The sequence below is a fragment of the Rattus norvegicus genome, chromosome 16 (genome assembly GCF_021556685.1).
Source record: "Rattus norvegicus strain SHRSP/BbbUtx chromosome 16, alternate assembly SHRSP_T2T, whole genome shotgun sequence".
NCBI classification, from domain to species: Eukaryota; Metazoa; Chordata; class Mammalia; order Rodentia; family Muridae; genus Rattus; species Rattus norvegicus.
In genome coordinates, this window is record NC_141549.1 from 45,308,426 (window position 1) to 45,333,111 (window position 24,686).

Consider the following 24,686-nt stretch of genomic DNA (forward strand, 5'->3'; position numbering starts at 1 on the left):
GTGTGTTTGTGTATGTATATGGTATGTGTGTATGTTCCTGTGTATCTGTGTGTATATGTGTGAGTATGTGTATGTGTGGGGTGTGTGTTTGTGTATGATATGGGTATTGTACATTTGTGTGTTTGTGTGTATATATGGTATACGTTTGTGTGTATGTATATGGTGTGTTTGTGTGTATATATGGAGTATGTGTATATGGTATGTTTTTATCTGTGTGTATATGGTATGTGTGTGTGTTGTGTGTGTTTGTGTAATACCTGGAGTGTGTTCATGTATATGGTGTATGTTTATGTCTATGTGTATATATGGTATGTGTGTATCTTTGTGTGTCTGTGTGTTTGTGTTCATGTATATCATATGTATATATGTTTGTGTGTATATATGGTGTGTGTATGTTTGTGTGTTTCTGTTGTATATTTTTGTGTATGTATGGTTTATGTTTGTATGATATGGTGTGTTTGTGTGTATATAAAGTGTGTTTGTGTGCATATATGGTATGTTTATGTATGTGTGTGTATATGGCATGTGTGTGTACCTGTGTGTATATGGTATGTGTTGTCGAATGTGCATGTGTGTCATGTGTGTATGTTTTTTGTGTGTGTTGTGTGTGTGGTATGTATATATGTACATATCTCAAATGTGCCACCCCAGGGATTGAACTCAGGATGCCAGACATGCATTGTAACTACTTTTCCTTTTGAACAACCTCTTTGCCCTCACACCATTTTCTCAAGTATAAGATTCTCATGCTTAACAGATATTTAGTCATCCTAGTTGCTGATGGGTCAGTGAGTACTACACAGGATCTTCTTCACTTTATGCCATCACAGAAGCACCTCAGAATGCCTTACCTCTCAGTGGCAAGTTCTCACCCTTACAGAGTCTCATGGCTCCCTCCCAAGAGGCTGTGTTGGAACTTCCTTACAGGGTCATGTGTCCATCCAATTCCTAAAAGATGTTTCTGAGCCCCATCCTTGCTTCATTTTACTTCCTATTCTATTTTATTTAAACATGAATAGCTCTAAATCTGGTGGCTCAGTGAGATTCAATGACGATAGACTGACTCTGAGGGCAAGTCAACCAGGAGTGTCTGCACTGATTGTTATCTAATAGTTAGCCTCTGTTTCAAAAGTCAGTGAAACATACAGTGACCTGTCTTGGGGTCTATGATATTTTCCCTTTTAACTAGAGCAGTCTGGATAGAAAAGGGCATAGGTGACTTAAAAGTCACACCTACAGAAAAGGTGGCTGGATAGCCACAAGATAGTACATAAGGCGAAATAAGCACTGTGGCAAAAGGAGAAATTTTGAGAAGACATGGAACATTAGTAAGATCTAAATTTTGCCAGTTTAGGTACAATTTAACAAACATAAGCAGTGTGCGGTCAGGTCCAAGCTGGAGAGATGGCTAAGTGGATACAAGCATTGGCTGTTCTTCCAGAGGACTTGAATTCAATTCCCAGCACCTACATGGCAGCTCACAGCTGTCTGTAATTCCTGTTCCAGGGGATCTGACAACCTCATATCGACACACATGCAGGCAAAACCAATGTACACAAAAATTTTAAAAAATTAAAAAATAGGTTAAATGGTTAACAGGGGTTAGCACATCAAAGTGCACACTGTCTGTAGGCTCTTTCAGTGTGTCCCTGGTATAAAGGGACCTGTTATAACAGGGGTGCCTATTAGCACATCAAAGTGCACATGTCTGTAGGCTCTTTCAGTGTGTCCCTGGTATAAAGGCTGCTGCCATCCTGGCTCTTCCCAGTTCTTCTCACCCCATCCACTACCCTAAATGTTTTTAGCCCATGGGCTTCCCTTAACCCCAGCTTCTCATTCATTTATGGCCCTGCCATTTCAGTTGGCTTGTGCTCTTGGTTCTCTTTGGTATCTTGGTCCTCCTGACCCTCTCTCTGCCCACCACTTCCACCCACCTCCACACATGGCCAGGTTAAGTCAATTTCTTTTTCTCCTTGCTGTGGGCTCTATCTCATGCCTGTAGCTCTCTCTACTCTCCCTCCATCTACCATAAAAAACCTTCTCTTCAGCCACACCGTCCTCATCTCATTCAGGTATAAAGCACAGTGTCTAAAAGATCAGTCATTTTCATGTGAACGAATACCTTAAAAACTAGGAATGAGGAGTTATCTAGGTTGTTTATTTTTTATTTCTTATTTTTGCTTTTAAGACAGGGTCTTACGTAGCCCAAGCTGTCTTCAAATCCTTCTGTAGTTGACAGGCTGAGATTACAGCTCTGTAATACCCTGTCAAGCTTGTAAATAAATAAATTAAATAAATAAATAAATAAATAAATAAATAAATAAAGTGTCCAGAAGAGGACACAAACTTTGAAGTAAATTGAAGTAGCAGTGCGTTTGACACCTAGAAGTCTCCCAATGATTTGACACCTAGAAATCTCCTAATGATTATCCTGTCACTATTGCTAGAAGGTCTTGAAAAATTAAACTACATAGCCTCAGGTTTACTACCACAGGTTTACTGGTTTGAATTGAGTGCTGTTGTCTGAATATTTTCCTGGGTGTACTTGAGATCAATGGAGAACTAGTGGTAATTAAGTATTTAAAAATGTAGCCTCGTGGGTTACACTGGAAATGTCTTAATAAACTCAATTTTCTATACCCCAAGACTTTTTTTTTACTGAAGTGGAAACATATATAATCCGATTCATTACTTCATTATGTCAAGTCACCACTCGAATTTTCCCTGATTATCTCCATGTTTTATTTCTAATTCCATTGCTTCTAATACCAAGCTATCAAAATACTATCCAAGAGCCTAAGAATGAAATGGTCTGGAAAGCTCTTGCTTTGACCACCAGCATTAAAAAAATAATAATAAAAATACAGGACTAGTTGTCAGGGATGTCCTCATACTTGGCCATCATCCAATCTGTTCATTCTCTACTGATTATGTGAAATCTCTGAGGTTGTCTTCAAAATTATTTACTTGGGGAAAACTTCTTTTACAAAAGCAAATGTGTATGTATTAAAACATTATTTATAGTTTTCTTCCCAATTTAAAACCAGGGTGTTATTTCAAATGGAAACTTTCACAATAAAATCCACTGAAATCTTATTCATCATGCTGGATTTAATTAGTGAATACTTAAAATTTCTCTTTGTAAATAGCTTGATCTCTCTGAGTATGACGGGTATGTTATAATAAATCTTCAACCTTGGTAGAATCAGATTAAGAAATCTCTGTGCCAGATGTTGGACTTGGAGTCACTGCAGTTGACCTCACTAATAGTTGGCTTTGAGAGCTAATGTGAAGAGGGGGGAGGGCAAAAGTGAAGCAGAACATTTAGGGCAAGCCTATGACCATGTCTCTCTATAAATACATTCCTGCTCAATTACAAGGAATAAAAGAAGGAGCTGGTATCCTATGTAAAACTGTTTGTTGGCCTGACTTGGGGACACAAGCTTATTAAAATGGGGTGGGGGTGGGGACCAGGTGGAGTTTAGTTTGGATGTCTGAACTGACTATTGGCATGTGCAAACAGTCACAGGACCTGCCACCCCACATTAACTTCATGGGGTGAAACTGACAGGTTTGTTATGCTGCTAGCAAACTTTACACTAAGTTCTCTGGTTTGGCCAATTCCATACAGAAAAACGCAAAAAAATGAGAGTAGTTCTAGCATAGTGAAGGCAACATAGCACCAGCCTCAGCAAGTGGCCTATGAAGAAGAAGGAGAAGGATGAAGAGGAGGAGGAGGAGGAGCAAGAGGAAGAAGAAGGAGAAGGAGGAGAAGGAGAAGGAGAAGGAGAAGAAGACCACAGCTAGAATGATTTTAAAGTAGAAGATTTGCCAAGGAACATATACCTCCATTAAGGTAAAGGGAGGTCAAATGTGTTTTTATCTGATGACCTTCACTCTGTGTTGAATATTACAGAGTCTCCATGCTCTCTCAGACTATCCACATCTTCTGAATACCTGCTCTACTAATAAGCACAATAAGAAAATAGTGTTTTCCCCCATGTAGTCCAAGGAGTAAATGTTGAGCTTTGTGGAGCAAAAGTAACATTAAAAATGACCTAGCAGCATTTTCTAAGTACATTAAGTGCGCTTGGTGGATGTGATGAGAACATATGCAATAAAAGAGTAACTTTGCCCACAATGTGCCCAACATGTGCTTTCACCCATCAGCATGGAAGATAACAAAGAGAAAGTAGATGATGGAAGTATGTGTCATTTGCAATACCACAGGAAGTGCCCTAAAATAGTGGCCATTTGCAGGTCTGCTGAGAACATTCTGAATGTTCACTGTAACAATTGGATGTGTGAGATCATGAACAAGAGGTAACTTGGGCTCTCTAAGCTGACAGCTTTTCTGGGGCACAAATAATTAACTACACAGTGTTAGGTCCTATCTATTGTCAAACTCACAAATACCTTCAAAGAGCCTTATGAACTTAATAGGACTGCCAGAGGGTACTGGGGAAGACAGGATGGTGTCTTGACACAGGGGAAGCTTACAAAGTGTCATCTACAGAAGTGAGCTTCAGGATCATTACAGGAAGGGTCAGTGAGGATGGGGGTGGCTTGGTGGGATTCAACACAACTGATCCTGTTTAAGGTATTTTGATAACAAATTTTATGGTAAGAAATATAAAGTGTTATCCTCAATGTAACCACCAAGATTGAGAGCAAAGCAAGAATGGGGACTTAGGGTATCTGCTTTTACCTTAAGCTCTTCTCAGGATATGAAATTGCTACCAAGTGCTACAGGCTAACATATCTGAACCAGTGAATAGAAAAGGGAAGTAAAACCATCCTTAACCTTCAATACCACATACAACACTAAGTATTTTCTAATGAAGTCAGCTTATAAAGTGGCATAATTAAGATAGCTTCCAGTACTTGTATGAGAACAAGGTGTTTAGTAGTCTCATAAAATAACATGTTCCTTACATGCTGTTACTTTGGTCACATACATTTATATTTCTGCCACTTGCCTGTTTGAAATCTTAGAAGGGTCACAAATCTGTACAGGGAGTAAAATTAGCAACTTGTCTTCTCTAGTCTGAATAAAGCAGCTGGCAGGAAAACAAATACAATATGCACCTTAAGTAAAGACTTTACATGTAAACATTCTCCTCCACAAAATTGCAGCCACAGGAATTTTATCATGACTAAGCACATGCTTATAGAAGGCTTGAGTTTCTGGTAGCTGTTAAGGTGTTTTATGTTAAATTCTTTTTCACACGAAATTTGAATTTATTTGCAAAAGTACTTAATAACAAAAACATAGAAAGCCATTAATCACATGGGCCTCAATTCTAATGTTAAGTGACAACCTGGCATCATATCCTCTTTGGCAGATCAGCCTTGAGTATTGGGCTAATGCTGTCTTTGAGAAACAGAGAGTCTGTGCCAGTGAAGAGGATGCTGTTCTTTCCTTCTCAGTTACTAAGATGACTACAGGATCATCCCTAGGATACCCAACACTAGAGATAAATTGTTTCCTCTCTTTGTAGTTCCCAACAAACCTCCAAATGAATGTACCAGCTGTGTGTGTGTGTGTGTGTGTGTGTGTGTGTGTGTGTGTGTGTGTGTGTGTGTGTAAACTAAAATGTCTAACTTGTGATAATTAAAACAGATCCAAAGATTCAACAAGGATCCAAAAAGAGAATAGCATAGCAGATAAAATCTAAAAATGAAGTCTAAAGTACTTACTGTATAACTATTCCTCTTAACTCAAGCATTCCCTCTAAAAGGGTGGTTCATAAATCCCAGGAAGCTAATTTAACTTACAAGGCTCAGGAAGCTCATGAAACTTAGGAGTCTCACAAAAGTTACATGATTCAAAAGGTCCCTCTCCCACCTTATAAAAGCAGTAAACAATTTCAAGAGAGAAAAAGTTCTCTGGTGGAACTGCCTACAGGTTGAGCTGGGAGATAGAAGAATGCAACTTTTGGGAATCACCATCATGCTCTGTGTTTACCTGCAGTCTAGCAGGTCCAGATATTTGACCTGATTTTAAAAACAAATAATAATTTAAAAAGTTAATGGTATCTTTACAAAGAATTTCTATGATGGAAAAAATCCTCTGATATAATAAGATTATAGAACAAATTCTTGCAAAAACTTTTATAACTCCTGACTGTGATTAGGCTGTCTAAACAGAATTCTGCTTAATTCCTGGCCACGTAGCTAACCATTTGCAGTATTATTCCTGTCTATGTAATGTCTCAGGATGGCTGGTCTTTCTTCATGAAGGCAATCACAGAATCCAAAGTAACCAAGGATATCCTGAATCTTCGACATGAAATTCTTGCTTATCTTGCTTAGCTTTTTGGCCTGCTTTGTGGTTTGTAGACTTTTTGAATAATTCCGGTTCTCTGATATTCTTCCTTCTAAATGGTGGAGGCCAGTAGAGAGAGCAGTCAGGGTGGGGCAGAAAACTATGAATTTGAACTTTGAGGTTATGAACTTCAACTAGAGTTGAAGCTACTGTTTAAAAGTTCAACAGCCCACAGAACCTGGTTTGAAATTGTTCACCTTCTACATACATAATGAACATATGACAACTTACTTGAATATTCAAGGGCCCCCACTGATGAGTACAACATTGACAAACAAAATCAAACACTTGCGCTTTGAAGTTATTAACCTAATTTACTAACATAATATTGGATATGAGGCATGCTTTGGAGATATAATCAGGCATGATTACACGCTTCTTGGCAAACATAGTTCATTATTAGAATTCCAGGCTTTTTCTTTTTTATTACATTTTTTGGAGTTTCATGCTTGAGTGTGCTTCATTTATATCATTTTGTCCCTTCTTTTCCCTATAATTACTTCCTTGTCCCATTTCTTCCACCCTCTCTCAAATCTGTAACTTCTTCTTCTAGAATAATTATTGTTTTACACACACACACACACACTCTCCCCTACTGGATCCAATTAGTGTCATCATTATGCACATATGTTTAGAGCTGATCACTTGGGATTGAATAACCTATCAGCAGCTTTACTAGTAAATTACAGCATGTGTTATACCATTTGAAAATTTTCAATAACAACGTAATCTAAACAGGAATCACTTATGTACTATAAACTCTAAGCCAGATATAATAGGAAGTGGTTTTGGTAATTTTAGACATCTTATCTCTCATGTTTTACTAATCCAATCACTCATGTAAGTTTTACTAATCCATTGAAGTAAAGATTGCTATTTTAATTTTACTTTAGAGAAAACTGAGGCCTACAGATACTAAGCTACTCCGTATGGATCACATAGCTAAAGCAAGCTAGAACCATGTTAGATTCATGTCTGTCAGCCATCAATAATTTAAGTTTAATCTCCATTTTATCTACTAGGGCTTCTCATTTCTTTTACAAGTAGTTGCTGAGTTTCTTTAATATCTAAGGCATTGCTTTTCCTCTATTCCATGAATAGCTATTTCAAATATCCAGTGACATTTTGTCTAGGAAGTTATAATTTCAGTCTTCAGAACAGCAGTAGTCCTGAAACAGCTTCTTGTCATACTGTGATCACTTCTTCTCAACTTAAACACTTGGCAGTTGTGTTTGCATCAAGAGCACCAAGTTAAGTATGTATGTGCTAAGCACACTTCTCCTTCTCTCATGAATATTTTGTCTTCTAAACATATTTTAAAATGAAAATAAATATTTAGCTTAATTCTGTAGACTTAAACAGAATGAACCCTATAGGATTAAATTCTGTAGTTGTATAACATAATACAATTGACCTTTAAATAATTATTTCCACTGCTTAATCCAGTTGACCTTCATAAATGAAATTTTAAAAATAAAATTGGTTTCTGTGGAGCCTAATTGCTCAACTTACTTAAAGAGACTCTCCCCTTTTTCAGATCCTTGGAATACTGAGTCAATTAGTATCACAAGTGTCACTGTAGGACTTAAAATTCGGAAGACTTTTTCAACCCATACTGGTCTTGTTTTTTCTTTTCAACCCAAACTGGTCTTGCTGATTTGTTTGTTTAATCAGAAGGATGTTAAAAGCATGGTCAGTGAATTATTTCATCATAATTGTATGAACTGGGATTGATAGACATGAAAGAAAAAAGGATTGAAGATGTATTCAATTCCTTGACTTGTAATGCTAGAAGAGCTACTACGAAGATGGTATTGTCTTCTGTGTATGCAAACTAAGAAGGAACTAACATTTCGTTTTTCATATTTACTGCTGTGGATCAAAATCATGAGGGAAAAAAGACACAAAGCTTCCAAGGCCATTCATTTATATCATACCACTTCATTCTAAAAAATCCTTTTGGCTTTCACTTGATAGGTGGTAAATGTTATTTTCCTAGTAACCAAGGTCAGATTCAGAAAACATGAATGTTTTTAGTTCTCATCAGTGATTAGTCACTGGAGTTTAGTTGTTACTGGGTTGATTCACTGGGGTAGTCTTGTTTCTGAACTCATAGTTGAAATCCCCTGGTGGTATAATTAAACCTTTTTAGGTGGATCTTCCTCTCAAACTTCTGCAGTCTCACATGGCTCGCTCTAATGAAAGACTTTGTGGTTCTATGATGACGAATGACAGATTTTCAGTGAATAAATTAATTTACTAGTTGTCATGTTATTCTCTGACTCACGCTGCACACTTGACAGGGGATGGGAGCCAGTGCTTCTATTTAAGAACATGAGTAGCATTCCGGTGTTACATTTCAGTTTGTTTGTTCTTTGCCCGGAGTTTAAGACTATAAGCCTTCTGGAAAGAGTCTATGGGTTTCTGAAGGTTTCTATTTTCCTCAGTAGGTAGTGGTACCATGGAAATTGTAGCTGCCCTGTTGGAGAAAAGCTGCCCCCGTGCCACTTCACAGTTAGGCACATTCCTGAAGGGCCCAAAATGTTACTTGTTCTTCTAATCCCCACCAAAGAATGTTGAATGGATAGTGGTGATGGTCAGTCATATTAGAAGGGTGTTAGGTCCTTTAATTATGCACAGAGCTTGTTAAATTATGTCTTATGAAACAGTTTGGTTTTAGAGATTATTGTATCCTATTCTTTGAAGAAAACTTTGCCTATTGCCCAGTTTAGGAAGACTCATGAAGATAGATTGATTTCATCTTAAGAACAAAAGGAAAATGATAACCTTATTTTCCTTACACCATCCTTTCAGCCTCTCTCAGAACTCCCTTAAGTATAATAAAGTAACTTTCAAACTCCTTTCTCAAAGAAACCAATGGGGTTTGACAGGATCACAGAATTATATAGTATTCAATTTGTCATCAATCGAATCTTAACATGGACTTCCTTACTCAGAGATGCTATCTGTAACAACTGACCATTCCCAGTATAGAAGTCCAGGTTAACTTTGTAGCATTAATAAGGGAAAGCTAGAGAGAAAAAAATGGTTCCCTATGTAGCTGGTAAAGAAGAAATGCTATGCATCCCTTATAGTTCATACATACATGCTTTCTTCCTTCGTTCCTTCTTCCCTACCTCCCTCTCTTCCTGTCTCTTTCCCTCCTTTCCTTTCCTTCCTGGATCCTTCCCTTTCACTTCAGTATGGATTTAGAGGAATAGACATTGTAAATAAGTAAATATCTTCTTGATCACATTACTTTGGGCAGGGGGTTCACTGAGAAAAACTTCCTCTAGTTCAGAAAATGTGCTTATAGTATACTAAAGTTTTGACAGGATCTATGGATCACCCATGGAGCCACTATGAGGAAATGTACTGCTATGCCCACAACAAGGAAGCCATCCACCATCTCCAATATGTATTTCACACAATGTATACCATGCCACATTGAGTCATCACAACAAGGACTTTACAAAGTACTTATGGTGGTGATTATTTCTACTGTCAGCTAATGACACTTTCATATGCTTAATCCAGTAAAGACATTAGAAAGCTTTGAAAAGAACTGTGAGTGCTTCCAGGGTTTGAGAAAGGAGGCATCATCTCTTCAACCTGGCCTTATTACCTCTAAGACTCGCTTTGATAAAAATAAACCAGAATTCTTGTTTCTGTTTTTAAATTTGCCATCTTTGTCTTTGTATGTAACTTGGTTTTATTTATTCTCCTTCATAAGCATATATTTTCACTCTTAAACTAAGTCATCTCTATGAATAGACCTCACTCTCTTCCCTTGCTGAATTCTAAGAGAGCAGTAATTACAAACTGTGGTCATTTTCAATTCAGTACTGTAGGAATTGCCCCTGTTTTTTTCTGTTTAATTATTTTACATATGCAACATTTGGCTCTTAGTGACATTATCTCATTTATTCAAAAGTAACTTATTAATTATGATAGCACATATATGTTGTAAATGTAAACATATACCATTTAATATATTGTGTGTCTAGACAGTATATATGGCTGTGTCTCTCCATCCACACTCCCATAGCAACTGGTTGACTTTGTAAAAATGTCATTTATAATGTCTTTAATTATTTGGTTATTTATATCTTCCACACATTAAGGAGACTGGGCCATGGTATATCTTATTTTAATGACTAATATAGTATCTTTGACTTTGGACAAACAGAAATAAATGGTGATGATTTTTTTTAAGGAGGAACAATACAATTCCTAAAGGAAGAAGAGAAGAAATACATAAGAAGTATACCCCTAGCAAAACTTATTCTGGGGAAGCCATCATGAGCTAAGTCAGGTTGTTTAACTTCAGAATTGATGTGTTTCTCACCAAAGGCAGCAGGAGGACTTATAAATGTATTAAAATCTGACTGTCATTTATAAACTTGGAACTTTGTTCCCAAACTATTTTTTTTAATTCAAAAGAGAACCATATCCTCTTCTAGAAAAGATGTCATTTCAATTCTTCCTGTGTAGAATCATTTCGTCTATATTCAGTACATGTGTTCAGGGTGTTTTTATGCATTAATAAAATGGATGTCACTAAAAAGTTATCATATTTGCCTCCTGAAAGTATTCATTGTTGAGATAACAAGTGTTCATATTGTAAGTGATCTCATAAATAATCACACACTGGCAGGAAACCTATTATTCTTTAGAAATAATAGGATGAATATCACTTCTGACATTACTAACAGCTGCTCTAAAGTTTAGTTATTAAAGCTGATATAAACAGAATGGGCTCTATCAATAAATAGTAAAAGGTATATGGTGGCTTAGGGCTATAGTTTAATTGCTTCACTTGTATACATCTTGACTTCAATGTTGTTAGATAGAATTCTAACTTCTTTTTATACATTGGTTGCACTATTTTTCAAAATGACAATTCGCTTCAACATTTGACTGGTGGTGCCATATTATACCATGTCTTGCTTTCAAGTCTCAGCCATAATTGTGACAAAAAATATGCATGGTTGATGGTAACTATAGGGCCAAACTTAAGTTCAGAAACTTACGAAATCAAAAATCAGAGATAAATCTGCATGCATCTTAAATTCCTCATGAGAGTCTCGACCACAAAAGAACTTCCTTGTGAGCTTCGGTGTCCCTGATAATTTCAAACTCACAGAAACATCTTACCCTTGGGTATTTTCATAGTCCAAAATTTTGTCTATGGCCTTGAAGGATCAAAAACCTTTTGAAGCAAATTCCTGCTTCAAAGATGCATTTGCAACTCCAAAAGCTCAAAATAAAGAAGACTGATACCGAAAGATAAATATTCTAGTTCCAGATAAGTGTTACAAATCTCAGATAATCGAAAACACTGTGGACAGAAAGCCAAACAGTTGTTGCAGCAGGGAGCAAATCAAAATCAGAAAGTTAATTGGTAATTTTTAAAATAAATGAAGGGTTATACATTAAATAAACACAACAAAAACTAAACACCATAGCTTTGCTATGTCCTGATTTCTCTTGACCTTTCATAGTGAAGTAGGTGGCCCAGCCAACTTACAAGACAGCCAAGCATCCCCTTTATGACACGCATATTGCCTGTGTGGCTGCTCAACTCCCACTCTGATTGACATGCTAACATGTAATTCTAGGATATCTAGGTTGGGCTTTAGGCTTAAAGTAATTTGTTCTCAGATTATTTGGGGGTGTTGTTGTTGTTGTTATTATTTCTTTTCCAGCCATATACTTATAGTCACTATTGAACTAATCAAGGGCTCTATCATTGTTCAACTAAATTTTCACTTAGCATACAAAGAAATGTCACAATCTCTCTCTCTCTCTCTCTCTCTCTCTCTCTCTCTCTCTCTCTCTCTCACACACACACACACACACACACACACACACACACACACACACACACACACAGATGTAAATTTAAGTAGTTCCTTCTGTCAAGGTCCAAACTGGTTTCCTTATTGCAAACATGTCCCCTTGTGCATCTTCAACAATTACTACAATGCAAATGTATAATAAATTATGGTTTTACTTACATTATTTTTATCTTCCCAACTTCATTCATGCCCAAACTCTAATGACTCCTACTAGCTTCAAAGAAAGTTGAAAAATTTCAAGTCTTATATTCAAACTCTTTCAAAATATATGAGTCTAATTTCTTATTTTTCTAGTTTTTAAACTTTTTACTTTTCCCAGGGCTATTTTCTCTCTTGTACATCCTGAAATTCATGCCTCTGGTCCTTCCTGACATCAAGAAAACAACTGCTTTCTTTGGGAAAATATTTCTGAACATTCAAGTGTGAAAAGGCACCTTAATTCTCTGTATTCACTACCATTACTGTATCTGAGAGTGATTGTTTTGTGCTGCATCCCATCTAAATCTACTTATGGAAAAAAGCAACATATTTCCCTCCTTATAATCTTGATATTGTGGGGACTCAAGAAACAGATGTCTAGAACTGATTCCATTTGCTTGAAGGTAAAACTGCTGTAATCCTTATAGCCTATCATTAAACTTGACAAATATTGCCATTAAGACCAGAGAGAGCTCTCAGCATGTACTTGGAATATTTATTGGTATTTCATATCTTTATCAAGGGCTTGAGGATTTTTATTAAACTAATATACCCATCAATATTATATTTTCGTCACTGTTTAATATTACAGATAAAAATATATTGCAATTCTTTTTAGTTTTACAGTCAATCTCAAAGAATACTGCAAACTTACAACTGGGGTCCTGTGAAAGATAGAGTTTAACAGGAACAATGATGTGGAAAGTAGAGAAGCTAAGGAAAAAATGAATCCCTTCAGTGTGACACGGAGTCAAGAAAGCTTCAGAGATGGAAAGGCAGGGTTATGAGGCTTACCAGAGTTGTTTGGGGCTCAAGAAAGAAATATCTTTAGCTAGTTCATCGATCATTTAGGTCATTAGGTCTCTGGTTTGTAATCAGACCATCTCAAGCTTAACTGCAATAGCAACAGAAAAGCCAATGTTTGTCTAACAGAATGCACTGCTCTGAGATAGCAATTGGGTAAGCAAAGGGGTTCTTCATTTCCAACCGAAGACATTGAAAATATGTCAGTAACGTCTTTACTATTACGAAAGACATGAACTATGCGTAGAAGCCTTACTTTACGGATTTGGCAACTGCACTCCAGAAATTTGGGGGAGCAATCTGACTAAACCCCGAGAGTGGAAACAACGAATGTAATTCAAAGAGGACTTACAGTGAGTGATAGCCTAAGAAAGAAGAAGGAAATTTCTTGATTAAGCAACAATAATTAAACCTGAGTGGTCAACAACTAGACATAAGCAAATCAGAAATAGTATAATTGTGATTTAATTTTTTTTTAAAAATACATAAAATAGGGAAGATTTTTTTCAAGACATTTGACATTTTTCCTAATGTTAAAATAAAACTGGGCACAATTATGCTTACCCTGAATAATAATTACAATTAAGTACCTCTGTGTTAAATATACAGTGAATACTATATGGTGTTGAAAAGGAGAAGTTTTGTTAAATAGAACAGCAAAGCTTTTCAAAACTGTTCGCTGGAAATGGATTTGTACGAGTAAGTATTTATTTCTATCTTACTATCTGGAACAAAAATCTTACAGTTCTAGTACATTTTAAAGGACTTTAGTAAGCCAATGAGGCATGAAAGCAATTTCATATACGCCCAGAGATTGCCTGACTGAGCACGCCATGATCTAACGGGAGATGACTGCTTCTCTTACTTGCCAAGATGCACAGAAGGGTGTCTCACTGGTATCCTCTGACATGTGTGTCAAGGCACAGACATCCTTTTTCTTTTTAGACATTTTTTCACTGCTTTATGTAAAATCAATCTCATAACACAAACAAGGTCTTACTCTGAAATAATGAGCTTATAGTTCCTGTGACGACAAATTTTATCATCGTATAATCTCATAGTTTGATTACCCATGTCTGGAAGTATGACTTACATTTTACAGTCTATTTCTATGTTTGCATTAGGTATACAAATAGTGCATTCACCAAATGACTATTTTAATTTTCAATGGATCACAAAGTAAAGCTGCTGCTTACAAATGTTAGTTCAGGATCAGTGCAGGGAGTTACAGGGTCACTGCCCATTTCATGTAGGGTTCATTTTCCCCATGAGAATTTCATGGAGCACTTAGATTTCCCTCACTGAATGTGTATGCAAGTTCCTCCATTGACACAAGAGCAACCTTCTGTATGGGAAAACAGTGTCTTCTTCACAAACCAATGATAATTCTCCATCTTTATTCAACATTCCAGCACACCAACAGCAGTCTAGATTTTAGAATGAATTACGTAAAAAAAAAAATAAAACACATAGGAAAATAGGTTTCAATACAAGCTTAAAGCACTCTTCTTTTTTAAAAATGCTATATTTTCGAACTATGAGATGCCAAGTTTTGATTCTTAACATTTTAAATTTCCTGGGAGGTATCAGGGCACACAATGTTGGTGTGGGCCTTGACTGATTCCAAATGAGAAATAAATAGAAAGAGTTCAAGAAATTAAAGTGTCACTTTTCCAGCCAACATCTGAATCATTTTTACTATCTAGAATATTGCTCTAATAAATGGTCTTATAAAATTTAAAATCTATGAGTTTTTAGTATCATTTCATCTCAGATTTTAATTTACTCTAAGAAGCACAGATTCGCGTGGCTGTACAAACATTAAATTTGCTTATTCATGATCTCATATTGTTATGAAAGATTTCCACAATCTAAGCAAAGCAGTTTCAATTCCTTTAGAAAAACATATGCCAAAAAATTAATTTTTTTATTTCACAACAAAATTATGAAATTGTAATGAAAAGCAATACTGAAACCCTCTTTTTTAACAACAATTATTTTATTTTAATTATGTTTTCAGTGCTGAGGACTGACCCTATGGCCTTTCAGATTCTAGGCCAGCTCTTTCCTGCTGAGCTATATCCCCCACCTCCATCCAGTTCTCAAGTGAGACAAGGACTCAGTAAACTACTTCGGCTGGTCTTGAACTGACTGAAGAAAGGCCTTCTGGTTACAATCCTCCTGCCTCAGCCACCTCAGTGGTTGGGATTACATGTTGCATCACCAGGTCTGACTGATTTGATATATTATTTAAAACACTACACCATTATACATGTTAAAGGAAAAATAACAAATCGGTTATCTTGTCATTATTTTTTGAAACAACGATGTGGCAAGTGAAATATTAAAGCCAGTGAAATATTTAAATTTTAAATGATTACTAATAGGTGAGGGCCTCAATACTTAATGCTGTATTTTCATACTGCCCAAACATTTACACTGAAAAGCAACTTTCATTTTTATGAAGCCAATGAGGTAAGTTACAAGTACTCCCTTCCACTGAAGTTTACAAAATGTCCCATAAAGAGAAGCTGTGATATTTTCTTGGATTGCAGATCAAATGATAGTTCTACTCAACTTGAAACAGGAGCCTGCTATCATAAACGTACCTTGTCCTTGGCTTACTCCATAAAACTCAGCGGCTATCCTCGCAGCTTCCTTTCGGTTGCCTTTCACGATGTAGAAATGACTAAGGATGGCGAGGCTGATTTTCACAAAAAGTTTAAAACAGAAAAGGGAGAGTATCGTAAAATAGACATTAGATAGCTGTTGAGCAAATGGCCGGCTTTCTTCTAACACCGACATTGCTGCAGAGGAATCTGCCCTGGTGTTAGGTCCCGCCAAGTATCAACTGTGTCTGGCTCTGTTCCGGGATGCTCTTGAACAGCTGGTCCTAAGGAAAGAAAATATCAACTGGTAATGATGTCTAAGGCTCAAATTATTTATACCGTCCATAAAAGTTCTTCACCAGCTCCTATTGGTCTGACAATATTCCATGGAAGCAACCGAATCACGTTTCACAAGCCTCCTGACTTTCCATTCTCAGTATAAAATGATACACCCTCTTTCTGTTCTGGCTTTCAAGAGTCGAATATTGAAATAACTAAGGGTGATGGTTTCCTTGTTTGGTATCTAATTATCAAGAACAACTCGGGCTCAGTAAATGCATCTGGCACCAAGCCTGGAGACCCGAGTTCCAAAACTTGAGCACCCACAGTGGAAGGAGGGTCGCCACTCCCACTTGTTCTCTGATCTGCATGCGTGGGCACGCACGCCCGTGGACACACATACACACACATACACACATGCATACACACACACAGCACATACAGCACACACATACATACTAAATAAATAATAAATAATAAATGTAACTTCAAAAAGAAAATTGTAAGTTTTTTGAATATTTTATCCATATGGTTCATGTAATGATATTTATAATACTGAAGAGAAGTCAAATGCTCTAACTCAAAGTTTTAACTTTGTTGAGCATGAAATAAATCATTAAATATGGCCATTGAATAAATGTGCTAAAGAAGGAGGCTGTTTCTGCCCCAATCTGGAAACATAAAATACACTGATGTGTTAGAAATCACCAGCCCTTTGATAGTGGTCCTTGGTGTCCTTCCCTGTGGCAACACAGGCAGAAGAATCACAAATGGACCTGTGCACCGTGGCTCATGCTGTCTGGGACACAGTGCCAACTGCTGCCGAAGATAAACCACTGCATGGTCTTCTCTACCACTGATGTGGAAACTGTGTCCAGCAAGTGAACTCATCGAAATTACGTTCCAGTGAGTCTTCTGTCTGGCATGGAGAAGCTTGAGCACACACTGGAGAGGAGCCTGTGGACAACTGGCCCATCACAATGTTCTGAGTCATGGCGTGACTTCCACTCCAGTGCTTTGGAATCAGAAATAAACCTGCCTTAGTCACATCTAAGTGCCTGTCTAAGGTTTCTCCCCTTTCCCTTACCAGTAAGTGTTATTAACAATAATTCTCTCCACAGCAGCTACTCAGCAGTCTGGATTATTTGGGGCTAAGAAACACTTCCATTCACTAAGGCTGATGTCATCAGTTCAGTGAGCTTAAATCTCTCATGCTTTGCTGGGAGAAAAATATTACCACTCAGTATTTAGAATTTTATTCCCAGATGTCAAATTTAGGTTTTATAAATTCCTTCATTCTTTCCTTTATGAAGGCAACACTCAGCCATAATAAAAATTATCACCAGCTAGTTTCTTAATTTGAAGGCCCAATAAAATAATTCAACATGAACTCAGAAATGCAAATCAGATGTAATTTTCATATAAAAGAGTTTTCAAAACACCATCTTAAAAGATTGGTGATATATAAAAGACCATGAAAAGTATTTGAGCATCCTTTTTCTTGGCTTTAGTTTTTTGTTTCTTGGGTTTTTTTTTCTTTTTTTTCTGGGTCAAATACAATTTTTGCTTTATAAATACTTTTGAATTTCATACATAAGTACTGTATTACATCATTTCCATCCCACCTTTGCCCATGCTGTTAAGTCTAGAGCAGGGCATGGTAGGGTTCAAATGCCATAGAATGGAAAACAGAAAAAGATTGGGGGTGAAGGCTATGTCTGGAGAGTGAGGGGGAGGGAAATGTTGAGGGAGAGGGAGGGAGAATAAATAAAGTACAATATGTATGTTTGAAAATGTCACAGAGAATTATATTGCCCTATGCTTATTTAATATGTACATATATGTATACATATGTATGTGTATACATACATCGTTTAAGTGAAATTAGTCACTTATGGTTATAATGTATGTCTCTTCTACAAGGGTCACAGACTAAAAAAACCCTAGTGCCAGGCATAGGAAACCTCAAGGGAGTCCAAGAGATTGCAAAAATGACAGAGAATACTGTCATTGCCCTTAGTTATCTCCAAGAACTTAATTAAAGGTAAGACTCAATTGCTGAAGACTTCATGTACTTTGGACACAGTACTTGGTGGATTTGGACTGGAACTGACCTGGAAGTCTCTTCCTTGAGGACTAACTACCACAGTACTCAAAGTTGCTAGGCAACTGCTAATAGAGAAAAGCAGTCAGCAATTCTCTCTGTAAAGCCTGTGACCCACAACAATGAGTGACATGACAAGATAGCCACAAAGCTGCAATAATGGTTCATCTATGTTAGGAATAAGTAAAAACAGTCTAATTGGAATTAAAGCCTATGTAGTAAGAGGGAATTCGTGCCTGGTATTGGTTGTAATCCTAGCCATCTCTGTGGCTGGTGAGATCATGATACCGTAGAGGAGAACCTACTGCTGCCACCTTCCAAAATCAATAGCATTCCTTACTGAATACTTAGTCTTTTAGCCACAGGTAAGTGTAACTTTCATAGTCATCAAAAATAGGTTCTTTTGTGTGGCGCAGACCATCGCGTAAATCCTCAACTGGTCAAAATGTAGAGAATCAGAGTCTGGGGGATGCCCAACTTCAACTGCTTCGTTCGCAACACAATCCCTCCACCTGAGGCTCATGGACCACTGGATCACTGAAGGACAGAGAGAGGGGAGGAAACACGGTGAAAGCCAGAGGATCCAGATAGCTGCTGTAAGATGGCATCTTCTATAAATGACTGGGACTGCACTCATGAAATCTTACCAATATGACCACCTAAACAAGGACTCCATAACACTGGTTGAAATTCCTCAGTGGATGGTGATATCTCATAAGGCTCTATCTCTTAGATGAAGATCTACAGGCAATTAATTTTCCCCAGAGAGGGAAATAAGTCTTCCCCAGGAATATTTTATGCAATCCTAAGTGATCAGCCCTAAATACATACAAATACATAGAAACAACACAAAATAAACTCAGAAAGTTATTTTAATACAGGCACAGGCATACATACAAACATGTAACAACAATAATTGTGGAAATCATGACTTTGAAAGTGAGTGGGGAAGCACAGGAGGAGGTGGGGAGAGGAGGTGGAAATAATGTAAACACAGAACTCTCATGTAAAGTTTTCAAAAATTGGAAAATAAATCAAAATAATTTGATATTATGTATAATTCTAGTTCTCATAAAGACAAAGTCTTCTCAGGATGTCTTGTATTTTGAACACATTTATGCCTTCATACCCTTTCTTTCTTCTTCCTTTGCCCTTTTCATATTTAAGACACAGATTCTTTAAATGAAAGAAAACATACAATATTTATTCTTCTGAATTAGGCTTATTCTGTTTAAGATGGTAGTGAATTCATTTGCATGCATTCACTAATTTTTAAGAGAATATATTCTGGTTACTCCTTCTCCTCCACAGATTCTCCCCAACTCCCTTTCCATTAATGACTGAATAAAGATACATTCTAATTAGGATTAAAGTTAGGGCAATACTTTTAACTTCAATTTTTTGGTGGGGAGACTTTGGGTGAGAACTGTTTTATTTCCATTGATGGTAGAACATCGGAGTAAATGATTGTGTTAGGTTTCCATAACAATTACCAGTATAATAGACCAAAAATATCTGTAAGTGTTATGATGACCACACAGAAAAATTTCATCACAAGATCATCATTAATTTATGTTCTAGGTATTTGGGGAAAGTCATTTACTTTTTCTGAAACACAGAATAGATTATCTTTACACTTTGAGTTATATCAAACTCAAACATTTTGATTAGATGTAACTAGAATTTGCCTTAAGTCTCATCTTTATGTGTGGTTCTAGAAAATATGGCTTAAAGCCAGCAACTATGCATATTTAAAGTTTAAAGTAGATTATATCTTATTATGAATATATAGTTGGTAAATACTCTATGCTAAATACTTTTCTAGCTATTCTACAATATATTTCTACATTCTAGATATTATGTTTTATAATACTGTATATTACAACAGAGTTGGTTTTACCTTTCAATTTCTTGTTTAGCTTATAAGCACAGAATTTCTCTAAAGGATATGTCACCCAACTTTTTTCTAGTCACTTATTTTTCTGGTTCAAGAGAAGAATTCCTGACCAAACAAGGCCAATGAAAGATGTTTTTGAGAATATATCTAAGGAGTTAGAAATTTTCTTTTACTATGTAGGAAAAGCAAACTTTCTAGGATCTCATTAAGAGTAAAGAAGGGTTTGTGCGTGGGTCATGCCAGTAAAAAGGGAACCCAGTCAGTATTTAGGGAGAAAGCATCAGGTTATCTTCACTTAAGAATCTGGGTTCAGGAAAACCCCGTGGGAGAGAGACCTCACCGCCTGGTCAGGTGGGCACTCCTGAGGCTGCAGAGCGGAGGAGACCACCAACACTGCCCACCGCTGCCCACATCCCTGGCCCAAAAGGAAACTGTATAAGGCCTCTGGGTTCCCATAGGGGAGGGCCCAGGAGCGGCAGGACCCCTGCGCCTGAGACACCGCCGGAACCTGAAGGAAACAGACCGGATAAACAGTTCTCTGCACCCAAATCCCGTGGGAGGGAGAGCTAAACCTACAGAGAGGCAGACACGCCTGGGAAACCAGAAGAGACTGCACTCTGCGCACATCCACACACCAGAGGAAAACACCAAACGCCATCTGGAACGCTGGTGCACGGAGGCTCCCGGAAAGAGCGGCGCAGATCTCCTCGGTTGCTGCCGCCACAGAGAGGTCTTAGGCAGTACCCCACGAGCACACTTGAGCCTCGGAACCTCAGGTAGGACCAACTTTTCCCCTGCAAGTGACCTGCCTGGTGAACTCAAGACACAGGCCCACAGGAACAGCTAAAGACCTGTAGAGAGGAAAAACTACAAGCCCGAAAGCAGAACACTCTGTCCCCATAACTGGCTGAAAGAAAACAGGAAAACAGGTCTACAGCACTCCTGACACACAGGCTTATAGGACAATCTAGCTACTGTCAGAAATAGCAGAACAAAGTAACACTAGAGATAATCTGATGGCAGGAGGCAAGCGCAGGAACCCAAGCAACAGAAACCAAGACTACATGGCATCATCGGAGCCCAATTCTCCCACCAAAATAAACATGGAATATCCAAACACACCAGAAAAGCAAGATATAGTTTCAAAATCATATTTGATCATGATGCTAGAGGCCTTCAAGAAAGACGTGAAGAACTCCCTTAGAGAACAAGTAGAAGCCTACACAGAGGAATCACAAAAATGCCTGAAAGAATTCCAGGAAAACACAATCAAACAGTTGAAGGAATTAAAAATGGAAATAGAAGCAATCAAGAAAGAACACATGGAAACAACCCTGGATATAGAAAATAAAAAGAAGAGACAAGGAGCTGTAGATAGAAGCCTCACCAACAGAATACAAGAGATGGAAGAGAGAATCTCGGGAGCAGAAGATTCCCTAGAAATCATTGACTCAACTGTCAAAGATAATGTAAAGCGGAAAAACCTACTGGTCCAAAACATACAGGAAATCCAGGACTCAATGAGAAGATCAAACCTAAGGATAATAGGTATAGAAGAGAGTGAAGACTCCCAGCTCAAAGGACCAGTAAATATCTTCAACAAAATCATAGAAGAAAACTTCCCTAACCTAAAAAAAGAGATACCCATAGGCATACAAGAAGCCTACAGAACTCCAAATAGATTGGACCAGAAAAGAAACACCTCCCGTCACATAATAGTCAAAACACCAAACGCACAAAATAAAGAAAGAATATTAAAAGCAGTAAGGGAAAAAGGTCAAGTAACATATAAAGGCAGACCTATCAGAATCACACCAGACTTTTCGCCAGAAACTATGAAGGCCAGAAGATCCTGGACAGATGTCATACAGACCCTAAGAGAACACAAGTGCCAGCCCAGGTTACTGTATCCTGCAAAACTCTCAATTAACATAGATGGAGAAATCAAGATATTCCATGACAAAACCAAATTTACACAATATCTTTCTACAAATCCAGCACTACAAAGGATAATAAAGGGTAAAGCCCAACATAAGGAGGCAAGCTATACCCTAGAAGAAGCAAGAAACTAATCGTCTTGGCAACAAAACAAAGAGAATGAAAGCACACAAACATAACCTCACATCCAAATATGAATATAACAGGAAGCAATAATCACTATTCCTTAATATCTCTCAACATCAAAGGCCTCAACTCCCCAATAAAAAGACATAGATTAACAAACTGGATATGCAACGAGGACCCTGCATTCTGCTGCCTACAGGAAACACACGTCAGAGACAAAGACAGGCAGTACCTCAGGGTGAAAGGCTGGAAAACAACTTTCCAAGCAAATGGTCAGAAGAAGCAAGCTGGAGTAGACATTCTAATATCAAATAAAATCAATTTTCAATTAAAAGTCATCAAAAAAGATAAGGAAGGACACTTCATATTCATCAAAGGAAAAATCCACCAAGATGAACTCTCAATCCTAAATATCTATGCCCCAAATAAAAGGGCAGCTACATACGTAAAAGAAACCTTACTAAAGCTCAAAACACACATTGCACCTCACACAATAATAGTGGGAGATTTCAACACCCCGCTCTCATCAATGGACAGATCATGGAAACAGAAATTACACAGAGACGTAGACAGACTAAGAGACGTCATGAGCCAAATGGACTTAACGGATATTTATAGAACATTCTATCCTAAAGCAAAAGGATATACCTTCTTCTCAGCTCCTCATGGTACTTTCTCCAAAATTGACCTTATAGTTGGTCAAAAAACAGGCCTCAACAGGTACAGAAAGATAGAAATAATCCCATGCGTGCTATCAGACCACCACGGCCTAAAACTGGTCTTCAATAACAATAAGGGAAGAATGCCCACATATACGTGGAAATTGAACAATGCTCTACTCAATGATAACCTAGTCAAGGAAGAAATAAAGAAAGAAATTAAAAACTTTTTAGAATTTAATGAAAATGAAGGTACAACATACCCAAACTTATGGGACACAATGAAAGCTGTGCTAAGAGGAAAACTCATAGCACTGAGTGCCTGCAGAAAGAAACAGGAAAGAGCATATGTCAGCAGCTTGACAGCACACCTAAAAGCTCTAGAACAAAAAGAAGCAAATACACCCAGGAGGAGTAGAAGGCAGGAAATAATCAAACTCAGAGCTGAAATCAACCAAGTAGAAACAAAAAGGACCATAGAAAGAATCAACAGAACCAAAAGTTGGTTCTTTGAGAAAATCAACAAGATAGATAAACCCTTAGCCAGACTAACGAGAGGACCCAGAGAGTGTGTCCAAATTAATAAATCAGAAATGAAAAGGGAGACATAACTACAGATTCAGAGGAAATTCAAAAAATCATCAGATCTTACTATAAAAGCCTATATTCAACAAAACTTGAAAATCTACAGGAAATGGACAATTTCCTAGACAAATATCAGGTACCGAAGTTAAATCAGGAACAGATAAACCAGTTAAACAACCCCATAACTCCTAAGGAAATAGAAGCAGTCATTAAAGGTCTCCCAACCAAAAAGAGCCCAGGTCCAGACAGGTTTAGTGCAGAATTCTATCAAACCTTCATAGAAGACCTCATACCAATATTATCCAAAATATTCCACAAAATTGAAACAGATGGATCACTCCCGAATTCCTTCTATGAAGCCACAATTACTCTTATACCTAAACCACACAAAGACCCAACAAAGAAAGAGAACTTCAGACCAATTTCCCTTATGAATATCGACGCAAAAATACTCAATAAAATTCTGGCAAATCGAATCCAAGAGCACATCAAAACAATCATCCACCATGATCAAGTAGGCTTCATCCCAGGCATGCAGGGATGGTTTAATATACGGAAAACCATCAACGTGATCCATTATATAAACAAACTGAAAGAACAAAACCACATGATCATTTCATTAGACGCTGAGAAAGCATTTGACAAAATTCAACACCCCTTCATGATAAAAGTCCTGGAAAGAATAGGAATTCAAGGCCCATACCTAAACATAGTAAAAGCCATATACAGCAAACCAGTTGCTAACATTAAACTAAATGGAGAGAAACTTGAAGCAATCCCACTAAAATCAGGGACTAGACAAGGCTCCCCACTCTCTCCCTACTTATTCAATATAGTTCTTGAAGTTCTAGCCAGAGCAATCAGACAACAAAAGGAGGTCAAGGGGATACAGATCGGAAAAGAAGAAGTCAAAATATCACTATTTGCAGATGATATGATAGTTTATTTAAGTGATCCCAAAAGTTCCACCAGAGAACTACTAAAGCTGATAAACAACTTCAGCAAAGTGGCTGGGTATAAAATTAACTCAAATAAATCAGTAGCCTTCCTCTACACAAAAGAGAAACAAGCCGAGAAAGAAATTAGGGAAACGACACCCTTCATAATAGACCCAAATAATATAAAGTACCTCGGTGTGACTTTAACCAAGCAAGTAAAAGATCTGTACAATAAGAACTTCAAGACACTGAAGAAAGAAATTGAAGAAGACCTCAGAAGATGGAAAGATCTCCCATGTTCATGGATTGGCAGGATTAATATAGTAAAAATGGCCTTTTTACCAAAAGCGATCTACAGAT

The 24,686-nt window shown here is 37.4% G+C and overlaps 2 protein-coding genes across 4 annotated transcripts in view; one reads left to right on the forward strand and one right to left on the reverse strand.

The window, feature by feature from the left end:
• Positions 1-16,109, reverse strand: part of Asb5 (ankyrin repeat and SOCS box-containing 5) — a 39,536-nt gene extending 23,427 nt beyond the window's left edge. For 3 of the 4 annotated variants that reach the window (NM_001399414.1, NM_001044247.2, NM_001399413.1), the window contains 1 exon segment: positions 15,801-16,109. In NM_001399414.1, the coding sequence (NP_001386343.1) occupies positions 15,801-15,996 (196 nt within the window). In that variant the 5' untranslated portion in view covers positions 15,997-16,109. 4 annotated transcript variants of the gene reach the window in all.
• Erich1 (glutamate-rich 1) overlaps positions 1-24,686 on the forward strand; it is a gene marked incomplete at its 5' end in the record, with an annotated part of 52,793,804 nt that overhangs the window by 14,437,866 nt on the left and 38,331,252 nt on the right.